The following is a 12,240-nucleotide window of genomic DNA, read 5'->3' on the forward strand; positions in this document are numbered from 1 at the left end:
CCATCTGGGACAGCCTTAATACTGCGGGGTCACCAACAAGGGCCAGCTCTAACATGATATCCTGACAACGAGGAAAATGTGAACAACTTGACCTTAGAGCAGATTAGCCTACCTTACCAGCTAATGACAAGACAAAACCAGACTTGTCACCCTTTGGTAGGTCCAAAAGCCAATATCGCGATTTACAGATGACTGGCTGCTAGAACCATTACCAGACTGTATACATCTTGGGTCCAATAAAAAAGCCCTAGGGTTTGAACTATGACCTGCACAATAAACATGATCCCCAGTTCCAAAGGTCTGGCAGAAACAATTGTAATGGAATGGGGCTTCTGGAAGCACAAAGAAAGATGCTATCCTAGGTGCCATCCTAGGTTCAGCACAAAGACCAAGATCACCAACCACAAAAGATGGATTAAAATGACACTGAGGGAACAGAACCTCTAGAACCACAAAGACTGACTTCATCATAAGTCCCACCTCAGTATCTGTGCAGATACTGAGACCTCCAGACACAGAGGTCTGATTGTATCACCCAGGACAGAGCAGAAGTCTTCCACACACCACAAAAGCATCACCGGGAGAGTAAATGATCCTGAACAGAGTCTATAGTTGATCCCATGACAATATACTCCAAAGACGGAGAAACCCCATATTTCTTAGGCCAAGTGAATTCCTTTTCGAATGACCCCAATATTTACTGTGCCAGGGCAGGAGGGAAAAAACAAAAATACAAAAAGCACAAAACCTTGGTTATTTTTTATATATTATTTTTTTATCTTCATTTATTATTATTATTTTTATTTACCTATCTATTTTTGGTCGATTTCTCTGTTTGGGTGTGATTATTGAAATTGTTGTCCCCAGTTATACTTATTTTTGTCTCTTCCTTTCTTTTCTTTCTTTATGTGCTATGCCATGTTTCTTATTTCAAGACCATGGCATGTTTTTTGTTTTGTTTTGTTTTTTTTTGTTTGTTTTTGTTTGTTTTTTTTGTTTGTTTTTTTGTGGTGCTTATCGATATAGCTGGAGTCCTCACTGGATATTTGACACTTCTTTTGGTACTGGTGGAGTGTTTCACCTTCTTTTTCTCCTTCATCTCTCAAATCATTGATGAGAGCCCCTAGAAGGATTCTGCCCATTTTCAGCGTATTAGACTCTTACCCCAGTTTATTACTTTTTTCTTTTTCAAACAAAACCATGCATCTTGAACTAGCTAGTCCTGCCTCCAGTTAGAGGGGGAAATAAGGGAGACATCAAGACCAAACAGGTGCAAGACTACTAAGTAGTAGGTCAGATACAGAGGGGACCACATAATCTAGCTGCCCTGGGGGTGAGGGAAGAGGAAATGGGAGGGAGGACAAAAATGGAGGTGTAAAGAGGACAATTTGGTGATGGGAACCCCCCCTGATTTTATGTAAATATGTACCTAAAATAATATTGTCAACAATATGTAAGCCACTATGATCAAAATAAAAATTATATTTAAAAAAAGGAACTCAAAGGATTAACACAAAGCTAGAAAACCAAATTGTGTTCTATTATAAATCTAAACTATTTTGGAGGCATCTTGGTTACTAATATAAAAATAGGAAAATAATATCTCAAGGCATTACATTATCTATTACCATCTATACCCCAGGGGTCTCAAACTCAATTTACCTGCGGGCCACAGGAGGCAAAGTTGGGGTGATCCTTGAGTGCAAAGTCATTAGTAAGCCTTGAACATTGGGGGGTGTGACCCAAACAACTAAAATAAAACAAAACAAAAAATAATTTCTCTAAGGCAGGGCCACAAAATGTGGTATGGAGGGCCACAAATGGCCAGTGGCCGCGAGTTTGAGACCCCTGATTCTTAGCTTAGAAAAGATTCTTTGACTTGTAAAGGAAAATAAACTAAGGTTATAAAAACTTAAAAGACAATCAGTTATGGTTCAAAAAACAAAACTAGATTTAAATGTTTCATAAGAATAATGAAAATTAAACTCCATTTTTAAAAGAATAGTTTATATCCAGATTTTATATCTGGTTAATTTTATAAAATAATCAAGGAATCAAAATAATTTGCAGAATATTTTAAAATATCATATACTGGTAATAAAATCTATTAAAATACTATAGAACTACAGAAAATGCCATTGCTTATAGCTATATGATAGTGTCTAGGATGCATGTCTATCATATTTCTAACTTGGGTTTGATTCCTGGCTCCATACCCTAAGGCAGGGGTCTCAAACTCATGGCCTTCAGGCCATTTGCAGCCCTCCGTACAACATTTTGTGGCTCGTGACCGGCCTTCAAATATCACAATATTCGCGATTATTTGCTTACTGAATAATCGCAATAAAAATCGCATTAAACATTTGCATACCCTGAGCAGTTCCATTCAGGGTATGCAAATGTTTAATACGATTTTTTTCCTTACTAATGAGATTTTTTATTGCGAATATTCAGTAAGTGAAATCCCTTATGCGACCCTGCCTCACCCCGACTTTGCCTCCAGCAGCCCCCAGGTAAATTGAGTTTGAGACCCCTGCCCTAAGGTAATTAGTATGACTGTGGTAGATCTGGTATCCCTATCAACAGAAGGCCCAAGCAACAATGTGTCCTCTGGCCCTTGCATCAAACCACCATCCATGTTGTTTGAGAAATGAATAGTGTGGGCCTTGGGATTCTTGAGGATCCTTTATTAAGCCCCTAAAATAAAATAATAAAATTAAATTCCTATATAATTTTTTACTTTGCTATAGTTATAGGAAGTTTTAAAAGTTAAAATTACATTAATGTACAAAATTCCTACATATCACAACAACCAATTTGGTCATGATCCTAAATCCTTTTTATTTTTTAGATTTTTCTTTCTCCTCCCTCCCAACCCTCAATATTTGGTAATTGGTTCTAATTTCCAAATGCAAAATTCTTGTCATTTTTCAATGGACCTACTTTCTTATTTTGAGTCTATGACAGATTGACAGATTATCTGGTATTTTTTCTCTCTAAAATATTTTGATTTGCTTAATACTTTTTCAATTCCATCTCTGTTGCAACAAATTGCATTTATTGTATCTTTAGTTATAGTTACAAATTATTCCATAGCTCTTTGATCCACTCATTTGTAGATGAGGTTTTGGATAGTTTCCATATCTAGGGTGATGATCTAAATTTAAAAATCATTATTTATTAATGCATTTTTTATTTATTTAGTTTTTGAGTCATACCCAGCAGTGCTCAAGGCTTACTCTTGAGTTTGAACCCAGGGGTCAATCTGAAGAGGGCTCTGGAGATCATATGGTATGGTCAAAGTAAGCTGACTGTGTGCAAATCAAGTATCCTACACCTGCTGTACTATCACTCTGACCTCTAAAGGCATTTTTTGATTTTTGTTTTTTTGGTCACACCAGGCAATGCTCAGGGTTTACTCCTGGCTCTACTCTCAGAAATAGCTCCTGGCAGGCTCAGGGGACAATATGGGATACGAAAAAAGAAAATTACAGACCAATATCGCTGATGAATGCAAAGATGGATACAAAGATCCTCAACAAAATCCTGGCAAATAGGATTCAATGCCTCATTAAGAAGATCATCCACTACGATCAAGTAGGTTTCATCTCAGGTATGCCAGGATGGTTTAACATCCGTAAACCTATCAACATAATACACAACATCAAGAACAAGAAAAATAGAGATCACATGATCATATCAATAGAAGCAGAGAAAGCATTTGATAAGGTTCAGCACCCATTCTTGATCAAAACTCTCAGCAAGATGGGAATGAAAGGAACCTTTTTCAATATAGTTAGGCCACCTACCACAAGCCAGTGGCAAATATTATCCTCAATGGAGAAAAAGTAAAAGCCTTCCCTCTAAATTCTGGCACAAGACAAGGCTGTCCTCTCTCACCACTCCAATTCAACAAAGCACTGGAAGTACTCACCATAGCGATTAGGCAAGAAAAAGATATCAAGGGAATCCAGATAGGAAAGGAAGAAGTCAAGCTCTCGCTGTTTGCAGATGACATGATACTCTATTTGAAAAACCCTAAAGACTCTACCAAAAAGCTTCTAGAAACAATAGACTCATATAGCAATGTGGCAGACTACAAAATTAACACACAGAAATCAATGTCCTTTCTATTCATCAATAGTACTAAGGAAGAAATGGACATTAAGAAAATAACCCCATTCAAAATAGTGCCACACAAACTCAAATATCTTGGAATCAACTTGACTAAAAATGTGAAGGACCTTTACAAAGAAAACTATAAAACTTTGATCCAAGAAATAAGAGAGGGCACGTGGAAATGGAAACACATACCCTGCTCATGGATTGGCAGGACTAACATCATCAAAATGGCAATACTCCCCAAGGCATTGTACAGATTTAATACGATCCCTCTAAAGATACCCATGACATTCTTCAAAGAAGTGGATCAGGCACTTTTGAAATTCATTTGGAACAATAAACATCCTAGAATAGCTAATGCAATCATTGGGAAAAAGAATATAGGAGGAATTACTTTCCCCAACTTTATACTTTACTACAAAGCAATAGTTATTAAAACAGCATGGTATTGGGAAAAAAAACAGGCCCTCAGATCAGCGGAATAGGCTTGAATACTCAGAGGATGTTCTCCAGATATACAATCACCGAATTTTTTTTTATAAAGGAGCAAGAAATTCTAAATGGAGCAAAGAAAGCCTCTTCAACAAGTGGTGTTGGCACAACTGGCTAGCCACTGGTAAAAAATTGAACTTAGACCTCCAGCTAACATCATGTACGAAGCTAAAATCCAAATGAATTAAAGACCTCTATATCAGATCTGAAACCATAAGATATATAGAACAACATGTAGGGAAAACAAACCAGGACATTGAGACTACAGGCATATTCAAGGAGGAAATTGCACTCTCTAAGCAAGTGAAAGCAGAGATTAACAGATGGGAATATATTAAGCTGAGAAGCTTTGCACCTCAAAGGAAATAGCGCCCAGGATACAAGAGCCCCCCACTGAGTGGGAGAGACTATTCACCCAATACCCATCAGACAAGGGGCTAATCTCCAAAATATACAAGGCACTGACAGAACTTTACAAGAAAAAAATCATCTAATCCTATCAAAAAATGGGGAGAAGAAATGGACAGACACTTTGACATAGAAGAAATACAAATGGCCAAAAGACACATGAAAAAATGCTCCACACCACTAATCATCAGGGAGATGCAAATCAAAACAATTATAAAGTACCACCTCACACCACTGAGATTGACACACATCATAAAGAATGAGTACAAACAGTGTTGGCAGGGATGAGGAGAGAAAGGAACACTTATCCACTGCTAGTGGGAATGCCACCTAGTTCAACTTTTATGGAAAGCATTATGGAGATTCCTCCAAAAACTGGAAATTGAACTCCCATAGGATCCAGCTATACCACTCTTAGGAATATACCCTAGGAACAGAATAATACAAAAATACAAAAATCCCTTCCTTACATCTACATTCATCGTAGCACTATTTACTATAGCAAGACTCCAGACCAACCAAGATGCCCTTCAACAGATGAATGACTTAAGAAAATGTGGTAGATATACACAATGGAATTTTACAAAGCTGGCAGGAGAGATGAATTTATAAATGTTTCCTGTACATGAATGTACATGGAATCTATTATGCTGAGTGAAATAAGTCAGAGAGAGAAAAAAAACGCAGAATGGTCTCACCCATCTATGGGTTTTAAGAAAAATGAAAGACATTCTTGCAATAATAATTTTCAGACACAAAAGAAAAAAGCTGGAAGTTCCAGCTCACCTCATGAATGTCACCACAAAGAGTGATGAGTTTAGTTAGAGAAATAACTACATTATGAACCATCCAAATACTGAGAATGTATAAGGGAAATGGAAAGCCTGTCTAGAGTACAGGTGGGTTTGGGTGGGAAGGAGGGAGATTTGGGGCATTGGTGATGGGAATGTTGCACTGGTGATCTGTGGTGTTCTTTACATGACTGAATCCCAAACACACTCATGTATGTAATCAAGGTGTTTAAATAAAATAAAATATATTAAAAAATTTGTGATTTGTATTTGCTCTTTTAGTTAATTTTATTTCTATTATATGTATTCATTTTTATTTTGTCATCAAATGGAATTTTAAAATTATCTCTTCTGTTTTATTAAAATAAGTTCATATAAAAATATAGCAGGCATTAATTACCCTAGCTTCATATCCTGCCAGTTTACTGTAATGGTCTACAATTTCAAATAGTTTTTTGACTGAATACCTATGATGAAGCTAAATTGGTTTTCTTTTTCCTTTTGTATCAGTTAATTTGGGAGCTATTTTTAAGCATTTTAAAAGTTCTTGAAAAGGATTTGTACAATCAATGTAAATACATGAGTTATGGAATCCTTATTTTCATTATTTACTTGTGATTTCTGGATCTTTCCTCACATGAAATAATTTTCGTCATCAGGATAATATGCTCCCTTGAGTTTATCTGTTGCTGCCTAATCATTTTTATTTTATTTTATTTTATTTTATTTGGTTTTAGGGTGCTCAGGGTTACTCCTGGTTTGAAGCTCAGAAATCACTTCTGGGAGGTTCAGGGAACCATATGGGATTCTGGGATTCAAACCATTGTCCTTCTGCATGCAAGGGAAACGCACTACCTCCATGCTATCTCTCTGGCCCCGAGGCTGCCTGATTATGACTGAAATAAATATTTTAATTCACTCACATGTTCAGTTTTACTAAGCTAATATAGATCTACATCTAAAGTAAATATAGTTAGTTTTTGCACTTCTAGTATCCAGTTGATAATTCTTAAAGATTTTGCAAGTATTTTATTCTTCCAAGAATATATTTAAAAAATATAATAGTGGACCTAAGACGAAATAGGACATCTTTATACCACTGCCTGGGTTTTATACATTATACTCTGCATTTTACCACATACCAAATGTATCTTTATTAATAATATGATTTGTTTTATTATTATTCCATTGCAATTATGTAAGGTTTTATATAGTCGTTTCAATGAAACTATCTCTGAATATATTCCTTCCAAGTGGAATGCAAGATGCAAATGTTTTTCAGTTGTGATATATCGTTGAAGTTAAATGAGTTAGATTAGTGCTGCAAACAACATGGATTAATATTGACAATTAGGTTTGATTTTGGAAGATATATGGAAAGCAGAAAATGACTCTAATAGGCATGTTTAAGAACACAAGGGTATTGTCCTGGTAATAAGCTGTCAATAGTTTTTCTACATATATTATTTGTTTCTAATGAAATTAAAATTGTATTGTGATGATAGGTACTGGGATTAGGATGAATGCCTGGCATGACATGACCTGAGTTCATTCCTGCTGCCACATGTTTATTCTAGCATCACCCATAACCTCAAGAATCTTCAACAACTTTGGAATTCCCCCAGCACCTCCAGGTAACCCAGATTTCCCCAGCAATGTTCAGATGAGCATATTGAACCCTCAGCCTTTGGATGAACAGCTGACTGAGTTGACTGAGAATCAGCACATTTTTGGCCTTACCACATCTTCAGTCCAAAAAAAAAGTCATTGAGGCATGATAAGGATACTAAAAGCATTCTAGTGACAAAAGGAAAGCAAAATGGTATCTCTGAAATCTGACTACTAAAGTCTGCATCTGGTATCAAGAATTCAGAATATAAAAGAAAAAGTATTAGAGCATACAGATAGAAAACTTCTAATTATTCTTATACAGAGATTATAGAATTTTGCTTTGCTTATCTAATTGTGTATTATACTATAAATCCATATATTTAATAAGATTGTTGAAATTATACTATATATTGACAAAGTCATAAACCTATAAAAGACTCGAGTTTTAACAGCTTGAAAAATTTAAAATTAATCTTAATATAACCATTTATTTAATAAATATAAAAGCATCTTACATTGCCTCTGGGTTCATTATGCAGACTGTCCCTGAGCAGTGGCATTTATTAATGTCATCATATGATATTCCCATATTAAGACTCAGTAATTGAGCTAAAACAACTGCAAGTGATTCAAGACTTAGGGATTTTGGATGCTGGAAGAAAGAATACATGTTTACAAATTTTAGGAGATAAATTAATTTACCCAAAAATAATGTTAATATTGCAAATGGTCACATGTTAAGATTAAAATGTTATTAGTTAGCTATATAAACATCACTTATATTGACCTAACGTTATTAAACAATATAAAAAACAGTAATATGTTGAAAGTGCTTGCTGTGTATGCAACTGGCCCAATTTGGGACCTTAAGGAGTAATCCTGAACGCAAGAAAGAAGTTAGATATGTACATTGCTGAAAGTGACACAGAAATAAGAACCAGAAAATAAAATAAAAGTATATATAGCTAATTATTACATTTCAAACATAAATATATATTTTTGCTTGTAATGGGTGAAGAAAATAAAATGTATCTTACAAGCCAGGAAACAATGGAATTGCATGTTCAAAATAATGAATGAAAAATATTTCCAACGTAGAGTCTACTATCATGCAAATCTATCATTTAGAAATGATGGGAAGATATGTACTATTTCAAACAAAAAATAGGTAGCATTTGTGACAACTAAACTGATCTAATAATTACTGAAAGGTCATCTATCATAAAGTCTCATGCAAAAACTGCTAGGTTTCTCACACACATACATAGACGTGGTAACAGCCATATATATCGTTAATATTTTTCTTTTTTTGTTGTTGTTGACTCGAAGATATTTGAGTTTGTATGACACTAGTGTGAATGTGGTTGTTTTCTTTCTTTTTTTAAATTTCATATTTAAAATCTTTGATTACAAACATAATTATTGTTGAGTTGTGTCATAACAGGAACACCCCCCCTTCACCATGCAACCTCCCTATCACCAGTGCTCCTATCTCTTCCTCCTCACTCCCCGCCTGTATTCTATATAGGCTTTCTATATTCCTCACTCACTGACATTGTTATGATAGTTCTCAGCAGTTACTATTTTAACTGCACTCACCACTCTTTGTGGTGAGCTTCATATCTTGAGCCGGTCCTTCTGGCCCTCTTCTCTGGGAATTATTTCAACGTCTTTAATTTTTCTTAAAACCCATAGATGAGTGAGATTATTCTGTGTCTCTTTCTCTTCCACTGACTAATTTCACTCAGCTCTCCTCTTCTAAAAGGCATAAAGTAACTGAATAGATGAGAAAAGAAAATCTATTCATCTACTGTTTATAGGAAAAACATCTAAACTTAAAGCATAAATACAAATTCAGATGGAAAGGATGGAAAACAATCATACAATCGAAGGGAAAATACAGAAAATCTGGGGGCAGCCAAACTGAAAAGCGTTCAATATAGGTAAGCTAATTATAAACAGTGCCAGATGCTATAGACTGGTTAAGAGAACAATAGATCAAAGAAAGACTAATTTGCCTGAATTCACTGAATAAAGGACTAGAAAAGTTTATAAATTTTCTGGTAACAAACTTAAACACATTGATAGAAACCCAACAGTACAGGATGACTTCAACACTACACAATAACCACAAAACTGATCAACAGGAGTTTCAGTTAAGAGACAAGAACCCTAAATGAGGAGCCCCAAGTACTGGGATTGCTGGACATATACACAGCTTTTTATTCCTCCAAAGAAGAATACACATTCTTCTCCAGTGTACTTGGATATAATCTAAGATAGATCAGATATTAAAGCATAATTTAAACATATAAATTTACAAATATTGAAATTGTACAAAGTGTATTCAAAGACAATAATGTCATGCAATTAGAAATTACCCACAGGAGGAAGATTGAGAAAAATCTAATGTGTGGAAGCTAAATAACATACTTCTGGACAAAAACTGGACCAAATAGGAAATCAAGGAAGAAATAAAAAGATTCCTTGAAATGATTGACAGTGTAAGGCGCTTGCCTTGCCCACGCTAGCCTAGGACAGAGTGCGATTTGATCCCTTGGTGTTCCATATTGTCCGCCAAGCCAGGACCAATATCTGAGAGCATAGCCAGGAGTAACCCCTAAGTTACTGGGTGTGGCCCCAAAACAAACAAAATTCCCTTTAAAAAAAAAAGAAGAAAAAGTTAAAATTAAAAACTTAAACACACATCTAAAAAATCTGTAGAAATTGGCCAGAACTCAGGACCCCCGACCCGGCTGCTGGCAGGGTAAGTGCCCTACCGCCCCACGCCTGAATCCAGGGACCCACGACCTGGCTGCAGGCAGGGTAGTCCCCCGCCCGGCCACTTCCCACGTGAACTCCGGACCTCAGAGACCCCAGACCTGACTGCAGGCAGGGTGAGTGCCCATCGTACTGCGCCTGAACCCAGGGACCCCAGATCCAACTTCAGGCAGGGTGAGTGCCCCACCCGGCCACTTCCCCATGTGTGCGCCAGAATTCTGTGCTCTGCTGCAGCCCTGTGCCTGAACCCAGGGACTCCAAACCCGGCTGCAGGCAGGGTGAGTGCCCCACTGCCCCATGCCTGACCCCAGGGACCCCTGACCCAACTGCAGGCAGGGTGAATGCCCCACCCGGCCGCCTCCCCACGTGGGCACCCAGAGAACCCTGCGCCTGACCCCCCCACCCCTGCGCCACTGGGAAGGGCTAGAACATATAGACCGGGTGGGCTTGGGTCTACTTTCTGGACCTTGGAGTATTCTAGAGAGCCTACCCCTATGCCCCGTGTAGACCTGAGACTCCCGGGGGTGGGGTGGGGGGGAGAGGCTACCAGGTGGGTCTGGCTGAGGGAATTTCCTCAGCTGAGGCCGGAGGGGGTGGAGCTCCGCTGACTCCCAGGGAAAGAGGGAGGACAGGGAGCTAGGCTCAACAGCGTCCTCAACCATTGTGGCCAGGAGCGGAACTGCACTAGCTGGCAACAAAAGGGAACAATAGACCAGGCCCCACTAGAGAGCACAGGAGGAGCCAAATTTCAGCGAGCTCACCCAACAGACCCCTATAGAACCACGTTCAGGGAAGGGACCTATTCCCACGCCACAGGGGGCAAAAGCAGGCTGAACTCGGAAGGCACAGCACTCTAAGCCACACCAATAAATGCAAAGGAATATGGGTAAATTAAGGAGAACCCTAACATCTGGAGATATTGAGAGAAACCCTAGAAAGTTCCCAAGTCCACCAAAATGCACAGATACATCCGAAGGAGACCTAAAAGCAGCCATGAAGAACAAAATAGAAGCCATGATAGAGGAAATGAAGGAAATGCTAGTCACCAAATACAAGAAATTCATAGAGGAATAAATCAGCCAAATTAAAGAACTGTCAAAGAATATGAGAGATTTCATAAAAGGGAATTAAAGGAGTTACAAAACAACATAACAAACCATTTGAGCTGGATCACACAGTTGGAGAAACACATTGAATAACTTGAAGGAGAACTGCAAACAAAAAACGAACAAGAAACCTGCAAGGATATAAAAGGCAAAGCACTGGAAGGAAAAGGCCAGTATCTAATTAACAAGGACAAAAGAAATAACCTAAGAATTGAGGGTATACCAGAGGGAAGGAAATAGGAAAAGGGGAAAAACAAGTTGTCAGGAAAATAATAACAGAAAAATCTCCCACCCTCTGGAAAGAAGATTCAGTGTAAATCCAGAAAGTGAAGAGAGTCCCTAATAAAATAGAGCATAATAAACCAACACCAAGACATATAATAATCCAAATGGCTAAAAACAAAGAGAAAGATGATCTCCTTAAAGCAATAAGGGAGAAAGCAAAACCTCAAATACAAAGGAAGGGAAATAAAAATAATCAGATCTCCCACTTGAAATAATTCAAGCAAGAGACAGTTAACGACATATTTAAATGCCTGAATGAAAGAAATTTCCAACCTAGAGTCCAATACCCAGCAAAACTCTCATTCATATGGGAGGGCAGATTAAAAACATTCTCAAACAAAAATGAACTTGCATTATTTGTGCAAACAAAACCAATCCTAAACTACCTACTCAGAGACAAATTACACAATCCAAACCCCCGATTGTAACAACAACCACCCTACACAACCCAACTGCACAACAGTCCATTCTGTCAATAATTTCCTTAAATGTTAATGGACTAAACTCTCCCATTAAGAGACATAGTAGAGAACTGGATTAGAAAACATAAACCAGACTTCTGCTGCCTGCAAGAAACATACCTACAACTACAGGACAAGCACAGGCTTAGAATAAAAGGATGGAAATTAATTATTCAGGGTAAT

General features: G+C 37.4%; 1 protein-coding gene across 1 annotated transcript in view; it reads right to left on the reverse strand.

The window, feature by feature from the left end:
• Positions 1-12,240, reverse strand: part of LOC126007256 (disintegrin and metalloproteinase domain-containing protein 2-like) — a 130,988-nt gene that overhangs the window by 70,708 nt on the left and 48,040 nt on the right. Inside the window, exon 11 of the mRNA XM_049772713.1 lies at positions 7,940-8,076. Within this exon, the coding sequence (XP_049628670.1) occupies positions 7,940-8,076 (137 nt within the window). The remainder of the gene's footprint in view (positions 1-7,939; positions 8,077-12,240) is intronic.

This window comes from Suncus etruscus, chromosome 4, assembly GCF_024139225.1.
Source record: "Suncus etruscus isolate mSunEtr1 chromosome 4, mSunEtr1.pri.cur, whole genome shotgun sequence".
Lineage (NCBI taxonomy): Eukaryota > Metazoa > Chordata > Mammalia > Eulipotyphla > Soricidae > Suncus > Suncus etruscus.